General features: G+C 48.7%; 1 protein-coding gene across 1 annotated transcript in view; it reads left to right on the plus strand.

Annotated features, from left to right (window-relative positions):
* The window catches only part of LOC135505991 (afadin-like), a 134,593-nt gene that overhangs the window by 111,852 nt on the left and 7,018 nt on the right, over positions 1–15,723 (plus strand). Inside the window, 9 exon segments of the mRNA XM_064925310.1 lie at positions 6,752–6,817; positions 7,256–7,329; positions 8,217–8,335; positions 8,794–8,994; positions 9,676–9,767; positions 10,384–10,572; positions 10,769–11,116; positions 11,119–11,937; positions 14,700–14,834. Coding sequence (XP_064781382.1) covers positions 6,752–6,817; positions 7,256–7,329; positions 8,217–8,335; positions 8,794–8,994; positions 9,676–9,767; positions 10,384–10,572; positions 10,769–11,116; positions 11,119–11,937; positions 14,700–14,834 — 2,043 coding nt within the window.

Here is a 15,723-nt window from a genome sequence, read left to right on the forward strand (position 1 = left end):
ATCTCCTTAGTTTTGTTGACGTTGAGTGTGAAGTTATTTTCCTGACACCACACTCCGAGGGCCCTCACCTCCTCCCTGTAGGCCGTCTCGTCGTTGTTGGTAATCAAGCCTACCACTGTTGTGTCGTCCATTTCCTCTTGGCATCGGGCGAGGCGTGCAGCATGACTGCGAATCGACACGTTTAACACCCTCCTCCGACAATGTGTTCATTAAAAAGAGTGTTGTAGCTAGCTACACATGTTCATTCTGTCAGGAGGCGAAAGAAACACCAGGTTAGGAGAGGTGCTGGCTGGCGGTGTAGAACACCTGGCTAGGCGAGGTGCTGGCTGGCGGAGTAGAACACCTGGCTAGGCGAGGTGCTGGCTGGCGGAGTAGAACACCTGGCTGGCGGAGTAGAACACCTGGCTGGCGGAGTAGAACACCTGGCTAGGTGAGGTGCTGGCTGGCGGAGTAGAACACCTGGCTAAGCGAGGTGCTGGCCGGCGGAGTAGAACACCTGGCTAGGCGAGGTGCTGGCCGGCGGAGTAGAACACCTGGCTGGCGTAGTAGAACACCTGGCTGGCGTAGTAGAACACCTGGCTGGCGTAGTAGAACACCTGGCTAGGCGAGGTGCTGGCTGGCGGAGTAGAACACCTGGCTAAGCGATGTGCCGGCTGGCGGAGTAGAACACCTGGCTGGCGTAGTAGAACACCTGGCTAAGCGATGTGCCAGCTGGCGGAGTAGAACACCTGGCTAGGCGAGGTGCTGGCTGGTGGAGTAGAACACCTGGCTCGGCGAGGTGCTGGCTGGCGGAGTAGAACACCTGGCTAAGCGAGGTGGTGGCTGGCGGTGTAGAACACCTGGCTAAGCGATGTGCCGGCTGGCGGAGTAGAACACCTTGCTAGGTGAGGTGCTGGCTGGCGGTGTAGAACACCTGGCTAGGCGAGGTGCTGGCTGGCGGAGTAGAACACCTGACTCGGTGAGGTGCTGGCTGGTGGAGTAGAACACCTGGCTAGGCGAAGTGCTGGCTGGCGGAGTAGAACATTTGTAAAAGAAATGGAAAGCCACACGCTCTAGGAGCTCAGATGTAATAATTGAATAACGCTGGTTATTAGAATATTAAATGATATCTGACCTCCGAGGATGTGTGGCTCTCCCTTTTCAAGCTTTCTGTGAACTCAGCCATTAGTGTCAACTTCCTCTCCTTTACTAGAATAAATCAAGTTGGGTCTATATGTGTTTTAAGTCCGAAGGAAGGGGTTTTAGTGACAGGTGAGATACGTGTTGGATGAATGGGGATTATACCACCTTTAGGCAGGCATGAATACTACCATGTATTCTGCTACACTAGCCAGCCGTCATACTAAAAAACAGTAGCAATTAGAGCTCTCGTTAAAGCACTGCAGAGTTGTATTAATGGGCTTTATAGACCTTCTTTGTTTCATGCTGTGCTAACTGAGCCTATGAACTTGGTGTGTGTGTTTTGGGCTGAGCGGCCGAGGCGGGGTACAGTAGCCCTCCTGCTGTGTCGGTCTATGACTCTTACCTTACAGGGTTGTGGGTTCCATGAAACACCGCCTCCCTCTCTGTTTTTGGGTTAGAGCTCCTATTTCCCTCACATCTCGCCTTCATCTAGAACATTACTCATATTCTACTAGTCTACATGTTTCTGTGGTAACAGAAGCTCTGACATGTTTTGGGGAGATCAGGTAGCACCGAGTTATGGCTTTAGATTGGACACCTGAAAGAACAAGGACCATTGGGGTTTTTGGTGACTTAATGATGTCGTCGTGTCGGTAACAACAACCCAAGTGGCGTTGCATCTCACACACACACGCATTTCCAGGTTTGTTTCTTCCCCCTGGCAGTATAGATGAAACTGACAGCCTGGGTTTCTCACTTGCCCAAATGTGAGCTATGATAAGATTTCCGTCTTGTAGGACAATAAACCTGAATCTGTATCAGCCTGGTAGAGGGCCAGTAGTCCTCATGTTGGAGGAGTCTGTCACCCAGCACCAAGTGACAGACCTGGTGATAAGACACAGATTAGTGACTACCACAACAGTGCCGGACTGAACATAGTGACTACCACAACAGTGCCGGACTGAACATAGTGACTACCACAACAGTGCCGGACTGAACATAGTGACTACCACAACAGTGCCAGACTGAACATAGTGACTACCACAACAGTGCCAGACTGAACATAGTGACTACCACAACAGTGCCAGACTGAACATAGTGACTACCACAACAGTGCCAGACTGAACATAGTGACTACCACAACAGTGCCAGACTGAACATAGTGACTACCACAACAGTGCCAGACTGAACATAGTGACTACCACAACAGTGCCAGACTGAACATAGTGACTACCACAACAGTGCCAGACTGAACATAGTGACTACCACAACAGTGCCAGACTGAACATAGTGACTACCACAACAGTGCCAGACTGAACATAGTGACTACCACAACAGTGCCAGACTGAACATAGTGACTACCACAACAGTGCCAGACTGAACATAGTGACTACCACAACAGTGCCAGACTGAACATAGTGACTACCACAACAGTGCCAGACTGAACATAGTGACTACCACAACAGTGCCAGACTGAACATAGTGACTACCGCAACAGTGCCAGACTAAACATAGTGATGTCTTCAGTGTCTGTTGCTGGTTTAGTTGACTCTTCCCCCTATTCAAGGGTTTTAGGTCTGGTGGTTTTCATATTCTTGGCTCATTCTTGTTTATCTGATGCTTTGTGGTGGTGGTTGTGCTATATTAGAACAATTGTATGGTGCAATGGATATAAAGTGACATGGACATCAAGGTGGGGAGGAGAGGAGGCTTTAATGTAGAGTAAATGGCTCGGCTTTCTCAGGCAGATTCTGTGTCTGCCTCTCCGCTACTGTGGCTGAACCCTACTCTGGGCTCCCATACCCACAGATCCCCTCGGTCTCTCTCTGTCCATCCTCTCTCTCTGTCTCGCCCTCTTTAGTCTTCAGATCCTCTGTCTTTACATTGTTTTCGTTGGCATCAAACGTAAAGCATCACATATAAGGAGTGTGGTAGTTGACTCCTCAACGGTTTATATTTCAGTGGTTGTTTTGGCAGATCTTCACAACAGATCATCAAACACTTTGAGGAATAATGTCAGCAGGCGACCGTCCAAACCTCTCCCATAGCTTTAGTGTCGACCGCCAGCCTTTCTCAGCCGATCACCACACACTAGCCTTAAGACAACAGTGTGTTGCATCCACGGCAGCCCTCGTGTGAGACGTGCAATGGGCCCACACATGGGTGGCTGTTACTGGTAAAGCCGTCCAATCCCTGTTCTCGTGTTTGACTTGTATATTATTGGCACCTCCAGCTGGAGTCAGTCTCTACCCACAACCCCCTGCTGATCTCTGTTAAGGGTCACCAGAGCCACACACCCCTCCTTTAATGTCGCTTCCAAAGACTCGTGGCCCAGCGTCAAGAGGTATTAGTGCTCAGACTGGAATGTTGATACTGTAAATACAGGGTCTTATCGTGAGTCACTACACTTGAGTAGGAGCATAAGTTGGTGTGGTGGTGAGGTGTTGAACTGGTGCTGTGGAGGAGAAGGACCACCAGGCTGGCGGTATCTATCTGCTGCACAGTGGAATGTGGTGTTGACCGTTGAGGAGGAGGGCTGGGATCTCCCTCTCCTCTGGCTGCTGTCTCTCTGGCTTGTCATATTCCTCTGCTCCAAGATGCTATGGTTTGTCTAGAGGAAAACACCTGTTCTGTTTTCTCTCTCCCTTTGCTTCTCAACACACATTCTCACAAAAACATGTTATTTTTTTATTTAACCTTTATTTAACAAGGTAAGTCAGTTTAGAACAAATTCTTGCTTACAATGACTGCCTACCCCGGCCAAACCCTAACCTGGACGACGCTGGGCCAATTATCTGCAGCCCTATGGGACTCCCAATCACGGCTGGTTGTGACACAGCTTGCAATCGAACCAGGATCTGTAGTGACATCTCTAGCACTGAGATGCAGTGCCTGAGACTGCTGCGCCACTCGGGAGACCAGCATGTTTCTAAAGGTTTTGTACTGTACTGGTGGCTCATCAGAAGAGGTCAGGACTGTGTGTTACAGGCCTACATGTTTCTAAAGGTTTTGTACTGTACTGGTGGCTCATCAGAAGAGGTCAGGACTGTGTGTTATAGGCCTACATGTTTCTAAAGGTTTTGTACTGTACTGGTGGCTCATCAGAAGAGGTCAGGACTGTGTGTTGTAGGCCTACATGTTTCTAAAGGTTTTGTACTGTACTGGTGGCTCATCAGAAGAGGTCAGGACTGTGTGTTATAGGCCTACATGTTTCTAAAGGTTTTGTACTGTACTGGTGGCTCATCAGAAGAGGTCAGGACTGTGTGTTATAGGCCTACATGCGGAAGCAGGTGACAGTGTAAAGCAGTTTCATTGCTTTAACGGAAGCTGTACTAGGTTCCCTTGAATTCATGAAGGAGGCCATGTTCAACTTCAGAGATGAACCGTTTGTGCTCAGTAACACATAGTGTCTGGTGGCCAAGTTCTCTGTCAAGTTCATTTGATGCTGTTCCATGGGTTCCTTCAGGCAAGCATGATGTTGAATTGTCGATCTTGAGTGGGCTAAGGAGCAATTGTTCAGTGGAGTTCTGGAGTTACAAAGTAGGAGTAAAGTCTGTATCTACTATCTAGCCTGCTATGTTTGTACAGGTGAAAGCTCTTCTTAGTGTGTTCTGGTATTATTGGGCCATAGCCCCATGTAAACTGTTCTCTCATGTTATTTTGAAATGGAATGATATTAAACGGAACAGAACGAGTACTATCCCAGGCAGCTCAATGTGATCTCTACCTGATCTTCCCTAAATATTACAGCTGGCTCTGGCCAGGCCATCAGCAATGGGAAAATACTTTTTCATCAAAATAACATTTTTAGTCCACTCTTTCTAAAACGCTGACGCTCAGGGATTCTCCCACACTACTCTAGGATTGTATTTGAATAGTTTGTGGAATGATTTAAGCGCTATTATCTGGTATGGTGAGGCCTTGTTGGAGTTTTAGTTAGGCCAGAGGGATGGGGGAACCACTCATTATAGGGTTTCCCGGTCTTCCAAATGTGGTGACGCTTAAAGGAAACCTAAACTGGCTGAAGGGGCTAGTCAAAACAGCAGATGGCACGTATCATGTCAAAACAGCAGATGCCACGTATCATGTCAAAACAGCAGATGGCACGTATCATGTCAAAACAGCAGATGGCACGTATCATGTCAAAACAGCAGATGGCACGTATCATGTCAAAACAGCAGATGGCACGTATCATGTCAAAACAGCAGATGGCACGTATCATGTCAAAACAGCAGATGGCACGTATCATGTCAAAACAGCAGATGGCACGATATCATGTCAAAACAGCAGATGGCACGTATCATGTCAAAACAGCAGATGGCACGTATCATGTCAAAACAGCAGATGGCACGTATCATGTCAAAACAGCAGATGGCACGTATCATGTCAAAACAGCAGATGGCACGTATCATGTCAAAACAGCAGATGGCACGTATCATGTCAAAACAGCAGATGGCACGTATCATGTCAAAACAGCAGATGGCACGTATCATGTCAAAACAGCAGATGGCACGTATCATGTCAAAACAGCAGATGGCACGTATCATGTCAAAACAGCAGATGGCACGTATCATGTCAAAACAGCAGATGGCACGTATCATGTCAAAACAGCAGATGGCACGTATCATGTCAAAACAGCAGATGGCACGTATCATGTCAAAACAGCAGATGGCACGTATCATGTCAAAACAGCAGATGGCACGTATCATGTCAAAACAGCAGATGGCACGTATCATGTCAAAACAGCAGATGGCACGTATCATGTCAAAACAGCAGATGGCACGTATCATGTCAAAACAGCAGATGGCACGTATCATGTCAAAACAGCAGATGGCACGTATCATGTCAAAACAGCAGATGGCACGTATCATGTCAAAACAGCAGATGGCACGTATCATGTCAAAACAGCAGATGGCACGTATCATGTCAAAACAGCAGATGGCACGTATCATGTCAAAACAGCAGATGGCACGTATCATGTCAAAACAGCAGATGGCACGTATCATGTCAAAACAGCAGATGGCACGTATCATGTCAAAACAGCAGATGGCACGTATCATGTCAAAACAGCAGATGGCACGTATCATGTCAAAACAGCAGATGGCACGTATCATGTCAAAACAGCAGATGGCACGTATCATGTCAAAACAGCAGATGGCACGTATCATGTCAAAACAGCAGATGGCACGTATCATGTCAAAACAGCAGATGGCACGTATCATGTCAAAACAGCAGATGGCACGTATCATGTAGCGTCATTATTAACACCGTGTTTTGTTGATACTTCTGTCAACGATGCTGATTGAATCTATGTTGTCCTGCTCTCAGGCTCTCTAGATTCCAGATGAATAGTTTAATTTAGCTGTCAGTTCACTGCAGACAGATGCCTCCAGACAGTGCTACAGTAGCTGTGTGATTTGAGTGATGTGCTATAACCCTAAATGGTCTGTGATGCTGTTAACAATGTTTCACCAGTCCAGTAAGCCAGCTGATCAGCAGCTGCGCCACAGTAGCATGTGTCACAATAGACAACTGGGGCCAAGTGTCCCAGCCAGACCTTCTTTATGTCCAAGTGTTCTGTCTGTCTCCTTGGCCTGTGTACTGAATGTTCTCCTCGGTCTTCCTCCAGGGTGCTGGGCAGGACAAGCTCGGGATCTACATCAAGTCTGTTGTGAAGGGAGGCGCGGCTGACATGGTGAGTGTTTTAGATCAACGACTACATCCTGTATTCAGAATGACCTCATCTAGTATGTCAATTGTGAAGTATTTTGGCTGTAATGTCTTTTTTTGTTATATGTTGGACCTCATTCAGACTAGCTGTCTCCATTGGCGTTGGCTAATGGGTGTCCTAATAAATCTACTCAAATCAAAAATCTAGACTGACTCACAACAATGACTTTCAATGTGTGTACTGCTGCTATTATACAACCTGTCTCTTCTTCCCTCACCCTCTTTCTCTGAGTGTGTGCGTGTCCGTGTGTGCGTGTCCGTGTGTGCGTGTCCGTGTGTGCGTGTCCGTGTGTGCGTGTCCGTGTGTGCGTGTCCGTGTGTGCGCATGTCCTCGTCTGCGTGTCCGTGTGTGTGCGTGTCCGTGTCCTCGTGTGCGCATGTCCGTGTCTGCGTGTGTGTGTAGGACGGGCGTCTGGCTGCAGGGGACCAGCTGCTGAGTGTGGACGGCCGCAGCCTGGTGGGCCTCTCCCAGGAGAGGTAATGCCTCAGAAATATTTCTGGCCTGCTTTGCCCCGGGTCGCTCTGCAACACTACTTGGCCCTTGTGTACAGATTGGGTTTAGGATTGAAGCAAGACATGTAATGTCCTGCTGTTGTCCTGATAACGCACTGAAGAGAACACAAGATGGAGAACATCAAGGCCAAGTTGATACAAAGAGCCATTTCAATAGAAGCCAGTCACACCATGGAACTAAATTGGCTCAATCATGTTGAACGAGCAGAGACTTATCTACAGTGCACTGACTTACAATGACCTCCACAATGTTTATGCTGGGTCTAATAGTAATGAATAGCTTATCCTTGGTCCACGCCTCACAGATTAATCCTTTTTACCCTTTCAAACACTCACAACCTTTTTGTCTGTGTGCCTTTGGTTTCCAAATGCCCAAACAGTTGAAACTCAGTGCTCAATCGCTAACATTCTGTTTTCAAAGAGTTGATTTGAACTTTTAAAATCTAATAGCCATGTTGAAATAAAAGCATTACACTCTATCTGCTCTTCAGCTGAGAATCTGTTCCAACTCTTGGATATGTTGGTTGCTTTGAGAAGTTCTTGTGTGTATGTGTTTGCCAATGATTAACCACAAGGCCTTGAGCTCCAAACAGACTCTCTAAAACTGTGGGGAAATGAATTTCTAAATGCTATTGCATATGGGGAATGTTTTAAAGCCATTCCTGATCAAGTTATGTCAACTCCTTGTCTGCCAATGAAAGTCTCATAAACATCTGTACTTGGTACTACCACGATGAAAAACAACAATTTTGGCATATTTGTTTTGATCTGTTACATTCAATCATCTCTCCATTCCAATCTATTCTGATTGAGTCCCAGGAATATATGTGATGTCCTCGTTCTCTTGTCAGGGCTGCGGAGTTGATGACGAGGACAGGCTCTGTGGTGACACTGGAGGTGGCCAAACAGGGAGCCATCTACCACGGCCTGGCCACGCTCCTCAACCAGCCTTCTCCTATGATGCCCAGAGGTACGGGTCTGCTCTGCTAGGGCAATGGTGGTGTCTGAAAATGTCCCTGTTGTCCCCTATATAGTGTACTACTGGCCCACAGAGTACCATTCCAGATGCAGACAATGTCCCTTCTTGTTGTCATGGTCTAGAGTCAGTGTTACCGCATAATCAGGGTTTGTGGCTTGGCTCTGGCCCCCCCCCCCCCCCCAAAAAAAAATCAGTCACACACAATTAAACTTAGCAGTTGTCATTAGGGCTCAAAATTCCATTGAAATGTCAGAAGCCAAAGTCTGAGTTGTTTTGTTTTCAACATCCAGCCTATAGACTTCTGTGGTATTAGAGAGACGGTTGTAGTTTGAGGTGCTGGCTGTTAGTGTGTGCTGTGAACATGACTGCAGATAGTTAAAAATGTCCATTGTGCATGAACTGTCTGCTGTGGTTGGCTCATTAATCCTTAATCTCTCTCTCCCTCTCAGCATCACAAGGAGGGCGTGACAAGAATGGTAAACTGAGACCAAAGAGCGAAGGCTTTGAACTGTACAACAACTCGGTCCAGAACGGCTCTCCAGAGAGCCCCCAGGCCGACTGGCAGGCCTACCCAGAACCAAAGAAGATAAGCGGGGAGGAGAGGCTACTGAAGAACCGGGCCGACCACCGCTCCAGCCCCAACGTGGCCAGTGAGTAGATCGAAGGGGTGATGGAGGGACATTTATTAGGCTTGTTGTGACATACTGTACATGTCCGGAGGGCAGTGCTACCCAACCCTGTTCCTGGGGACTTGTGCCAGTGTGTCTTGATTAGGAGATTCTTTTAGTGTCGGGCTGGAACAAAAGCCTCCAAACCCCATAGCAAGAGATGGTGAACGGTGCTCACTGGGGTACAGTATGGTGTGTGTGACCACTGGGGTACAGTATGGTGTGTGTGACCACTGGGGTACAGTATGGTGTGTGTGACCACTGGGGTACAGTATGGTGTGTGTGCTCACTGGGGTACAGTATGGTGTGTGTGACCACTGGGGTACAGTATGGTGTGTGTGACCACTGGGGTACAGTATGGTGTGTGTGACCACTGGGGTACAGTATGGTGTGTGTGACCACTGGGGTACAGTATGGTGTGTGTGACCACTGGGGTACAGTATGGTGTGTGTGACCACTGGGGTACAGTATGGTGTGTGTGTGACCACTGGGGTACAGTATGGTGTGTGTGTGTGTGTGTGTGTGTGTGTGTGTGTGTGTGTGTGTGTGTGTGACCACTGGGGTACAGTATGGTGTGTGTGACCACTGGGGTACAGTATGGTGTGTGTGACCACTGAGTTTGCCTCTGCTCAGCTCTGACTCCATGGCGTTTTCCTTCTCCAGACCAGAGCCAGAGTCCGGGAGGGAAGGCCGTCTACACACGAGGACCTGGGACCAAGATCACCTCTGTCTCCACGGGCAACCTGTGTGTTGACGTGAGTAAACACAGCAGCAACAGCAGCCAGAGGAATGTCTCTCTGAGGAGAAATTTTACTCTGCCCGAGTTATGAGACCACACCAGGACATTACCAGTCACACCACTGGACAGGTCAGAGTAGGACAGAGCTGAAGTCCATCATGCAGAGACCGTACAGTATTGCGTTATTTCCTGTTTTTAAACCCGTTTTTCTCAGCACTCAAAACTGTAATGAGTCATGAGTCATTGGTGGTAAAAACCGAAAGCAGCGTTACTGAAAATAGCTTTACCTCTTGTTTTTCATGTTCCCCTTTAATGAATCCTAATCAGTTCTCTAACCACTTACTGATTAGCTACCCAGCTGTGGTGCTGTGTTCATGTGCTGCCTCACCAACAAACAATGGTCTTCCTGACTACGGCACCCCAACGCCATCTACCGTTAACAACACTGATTCCAGAAATCCAAGACCACAAGAACAATTGTCTAGTTTATCAGGTGTCTGGTAGCCAACCTTAATGTATGGTTTGAACTAACACACAATTCCTTCTCTATGCGACCACAAGAACAATTGTCTTGATCTCTTAGACAACCGTAATGTCTGGTTAAATAGTAGTCCCTTTTTCCTTGTCTATAGGACGAGCCCTCTCCTCCCCATCCGGAGGCCTATCCTATTCCCACTCAGACCTACCCCAGGGAATACTTCACCATCCCAGCCTCCAAGTCTACGAACCGGATGGACTCGGCCCCAGGACAGATATACGCTGACGACAGGGGTCCTCCCGGCCCCATGGAAGACCACCACCACAACAGCATAGCTATGCAGGTGTGCACACAGTGACATCACTCCAGGAGCAAAGGAATCATGCAGAAATGTTTTTGCTGAATAGCCTCCCTCAGAGTATATACTATGAAAAGCGTGTTAATTTATAAAGGAATTAGGTGTATACAGTTGGGAAAAAGTGTTGTGCTGCTCTTGCACTGTGTTAATGTGTGTGTGACTGCCGTGTCTGTCCTCTCAGCGGGTGGACCACTCTCAGGAGGAGCTGTGTGACCTCCCAGGGGGCTACCCTCCAACCGGCCTGCGTCCTGAGGACTTGGTCCACCTGCACCAGCAGCAGCAGAGAGAGGCTGACTACCAGCGGGGCAGTGGGGAACACTGGGTCAACCACCACCAGGTCTCCTCCTCTGTGGAGTCCTCCACCTCCAGCCAGGAGCACCTCAACTACTCCTCGTCCTCCTCCAACAAGACCCAGAGTAACCACAAGAGTGGCCCGGGACGCTGGAAGACCCCCGGCCCCATCTCTCCCCACCCAGGCCCCGTGGCCCAGTCCACACGCACGGACCTCCCTCCCCCTCCACCGCCCCCTCCCCCGTACACTACCAGGACTTTGAGCTCCAGCCCGACCTGCCCCTGCCCCCTCCTCCCTCGGCCACCCAGCAGCAGGCCGCAGCTGCCGACCGCAAGAAGCGCGAGGAGCAGCAGCGCTGGTATGAGAAGGAGAAGGCCCGGTTAGAGGAGGAGAGGGAGAGGAAGAGGAGGGAGCAGGAGAGGAAGCTGGGACAGGTCCGTAACCCAGCTGTGCCTGTAGCCCACAACAACAACCAACAAGGGGGCACACTCCCCCCTCCCACACAGCACCAGCAGATGCCCCCTCCCCGGTCCCCCATGCAGCAGGTGCCCCATCCCTACCTCCCCCCCCAGGGCCAACAGCAGGCCCAGCAGCAGCAACCCCCCAGGCCAGAGAAACTGTCCACTCTGCCCAGAGCGGGCACCCTGCCCCCTCAGGGTAACCCAATGGACACAGTGATCAGAGAGCTGCTCCCCCAGCAGCAGCCCCGCACCATCGAGCGCCGGGACCTACAGTACATCACCATCAGCAAGGAGGAGCTGTCTTCCAGCGACAGCCTGTCCCCAGACCCCTGGAAGAGGGACGCCCGGGAGAAGCTGGAGAAGCAGCAGCAGCTGCACATCGTAGATCTGCTGGACAGGGAGATCCAGGACCTGCAGGCCAAGCCGGAGCGTACGGCCGAGGAGAGCGACCGGCTCAGGAAGCTGATGCTGGAGTGGCAGTTCCAGAAGAGACTGCAGGAGTCCAAGCAGAGTGATGAGGAAGATGAGGAGGATGACGACGAGGACGTGGACACCATGATGATCATGCAGCGGCTGGAAGCAGAGAAGAGAGCAAGGGTGAGCTGCCCTGGAGAGCAGAGGTCTAGTGTGCATAGTGGAGAACAGGAGGATGTGGAGAAGGTAGGCTACAGTATAGGGAATCATACCGGACATCAGAGGTAAGGTGTATGGAGGAAGACCAGTGGCCCAAGATCTTCATAGTGCTATTAGATGCACATGAACCCATCATTGGTTACAGCACACCCATGATAAATGTTATGAGCTCTGAACGGTTTTTAGCCTCTACTGAAGTTTCTCATGCCAAGGAAGGGCGAGCCATGGGAAGTAAAACACTGAGAAAAGAGGAAATGGAACTGGGCTTAATGGTTACAGAATAGGAAATGGAATTCCCATGAGGAACCCCATGAAGTAGCAAGCTACAATGCAGGTGCACATTGCAAAACATTCAACATCCTTACGTCATTGCTTTGCCATGCTGAGCTGCTGTACTCGACTGGCTGCGGAGGGAGGGAGGGAGGGTGGGTGCCGGACACACAACAAACTTACATGGAAACATGGCAAAGTACAAATTGGTTCTTTTTAACAAATGTATTATGGCCATTTGGAAATGATTCATCTCATTTTCCTGGTCTAACAAGATGGCTAGAGTAGCATATTTTTGCCCATCAAAAAGTGTTGTACCATTGTACATGCAAAAAAACACCCTTCCTTGGACAGAATCAAATGCCATCTAACCTGGGCTAATGTTGCTAGTCCCCTCAGACGACACCACAGATCAACATAAACCCCTCTACAGTGTATTGCTTGTCATTTGTAACTGTTACAACAGTACTGTCTTCAGTCTGCTGTGACCTTGTATCCATACTGTCTAGTGAGACAATGATTCTGGGATGTATGAGCAGTCCCTGCCAGCAAGGCCAAGGCTCACATCCCCTTCTTGTCTGTCTCTGAGGGAGAAAGATGGTCTTAGTTTCGGCCAGGGGGTTGGTGGTGGAACGATGTGTAAATTCCTCCTGTAAACGGGGCACTTTGGAGCTCCATGCGAGGGATGGGACTGAGCGGAGCGTTGTCTGTCTGAGGGGAAGTGGGCCACTCATTCGGCCGCTGGCAGTAATAAGCCCCATTCTGTGGAGAAATGTTCCTGGCACCACATCACTGCTGCCTCCAAAACCCCTAAAAATGTTTTTACTTTTATCTTCTTCTATGCCCTCCTTTTAATTTATATTTATTTACTCTATTTCTCCCTCGTTCTTCCTGTTTTCTTTCTATTTGTTTTTTCTCTTCTCCCGCAGCAGACTGCTGTCCCAGCAATCTCTGTTCTAGACTTGGTACGTTCTCTCTTTACGCACTCCTCCTTATCCTCCTTTCTTGTCTTCGGTTCCACCTGTATTTCTCTTCTCGTTCATTCTGTCCCCTCTCTGTCATCTGGCCTGGGGGGGCAGGCGGGCTGCTGTTCTCGTGGGGCGACGGGGGCGGGTTACGGGGAAGTCACCCTGCGATGCTGTGGAACCCTGTCTGTCTCCACTAGATAACTGCTGCTGTGGAACGGTGATCTAACAGACAGTCACACTTAGTAATTTGGTCAGGGCTCATTTAAAGACAATACCACATAATAATGCCTCATAACATAAATAATCATCCCTGAAAAAATAATAAGAAAATCAGTATGATAACTCATCTAACCTTAAAGAAGGTTAGAAATAAAGAACTGAAGAACTACCTGGGGCATGGTTAAATACTGTATTTGTTCCAGACAACTCAGTACTATGCAGCTGTTTCAGTACAGGGAGCTGCCTGGCCTGCAGTGGGGGTCTGTCTGCATGATTTGAGACCCTCCCCCAGCAGTGGTCATCTGCATGTGGGGTGTAACCATCATTGTGTCATTGTCAGTCCACTTCATTCAACTCATCTAGCTCTGTGTGAACAACACCGGTGCTCAGCCAATATAGCATCGCTCTCCTCAACTCCCCTCTCATTGGGGAAGTTGCACCGTGTAGCAAATGTTTCTACTGTCCATCTGTAATCATGTTTCATCCGGTGATTGACTTCCAGTCTGTTGTGTTTGGTCACCATGACATCAGTGACGTAACTAAGGCTTGAACTGGACGCTCCTCTGCTCTGCCTCGCCATGCTGCTGTTTGTTCTCGCTGCACGTTGCCATTCATTCTGCATGTCCAGCTGTCGCCATATGCCTGTCTGCAGTGCAGACCGTTTTACTCTCACCACAGACGACCTATCCTGTGGCAGAGAGAAAAGAACCTCTCGATTTCTACACAGCATACAGAGCATCCCATCAGCATATCTACACCTAGAAGTTTTCAACACAACAAGCCCTTGTCTGGAAACTCGATGCCAGTGTGAGGTACCTCACAGGGGGGCCAATCTACTGAATTAGCCTTTGTGTAGATGCAGACCTGATAGGGGTCCTTAGGGCTTAGAGGATTTACTGTGGAGCTGTGACTGAGTGAGTAAACACACCAAATATAGTGATATGAGCCCATGACAGGAGGTTCTGTGTGAACTAACCTGACCTGCACTATGCGTTGAGACCACAGACAGACTAGCACAGCAGTAGGCGCTGTTCTAGTTACAGAGCCGAGGATAGTTTGTTACTAAATTATATTTCCACCTTTTCACGTTAGGAAGTATGGCCTCACAACATTAATGTACAATGCATTTGAATAGTAGATGAAACAGTTGATTTAAAAGGATATTCCAAGGATTCATCTCCAAGCACACAATTTTGAAGGACTCCTGAGACCACTAGACTGTATGACGCTCCTGGGCCGTGTACATGGTGCTGAAGTGTCCGTGTGTAGTTGCAGGACGAGGAGCGGCGGAGGAAACAACAGCTGGAGGAGATCCGTAAGCGCGAAGCGGAGGACCGGGCCAAACAGGAGGAGGAGAGACGCTGGAGAGAGGAGGAGAGGGCCAGACGAGAGGTCGATGAGAAGGTACACCTCCCTGACAGGACCCACAGAACCACGTATATCGACGCTACACAGTTCTCACATAGCTAGCTAGCTAACACACAGCTGGTTAGACAGGTGCTGTCAAAATATGATTTCTCATTTATGTTCATACAGGCAAAATATTCTATCATACGTTTCTATCTGTGATTTCTGTTCAGTCAGACTTCAATACGATTATAAAATAATATGAATGCAATCGACCGCAATTAAATCCAGATGCTTGCATTGCCCACAGCTGTCTTTCCGTATTATTATTCGTTACATTTTATTAAAGCTAGTTATGTGAACGGATTGATGTCACTGCCAGCAGAGCAGATTAAAGCAGAATGCCCCAGTCAGATCTATTAACAGAGGACATCAAAGTGAAAACCCAGAGAGAGTCTTACCTGCATGGTAATTATAGTATTACCCTGTGGGGATCTGCCCAGCTAATTGTAGTTTACCTCATGAAACAGGAGTTGTGCCTCAACAAAACAGCCCAGCAGCAGAATACACAGTGAAAAACAAAGACCGATCCGTTGGACCACTTCTCTTCAGGGGGTGGAAAGGGTCAACTGCGGTGGTCGTTTTTTTTTGTGTGAAATCTGCTAACATGATCAGCTTTTTCAAGGTTTTTACTGTTCTGTTCCCAGTTGGTCAGTCTCCCACAGAGCTCTAAGTGATCCTGTGGGAGGAGTTGTGAGCACGCCCCTCTACATTGATCCAGTCACAGAACTGTGAAGGGAACTCTGTCTGACTGGGTTTTAGGAACATAAGAAGAAGCCAGTAGACAGTGATTAGTGATGGAAGTAGTACCCTGTGTTCAGGGGAAGTGTTATTGGGCCAGAGAGCAAAGGGCGTGTGGACAGGGAGTCTGCAGACAGACAGGATG

The sequence above is a fragment of the Oncorhynchus masou genome, chromosome 19 (assembly GCF_036934945.1).
Source record: "Oncorhynchus masou masou isolate Uvic2021 chromosome 19, UVic_Omas_1.1, whole genome shotgun sequence".
Classification (NCBI taxonomy): Eukaryota; Metazoa; Chordata; class Actinopteri; order Salmoniformes; family Salmonidae; genus Oncorhynchus; species Oncorhynchus masou.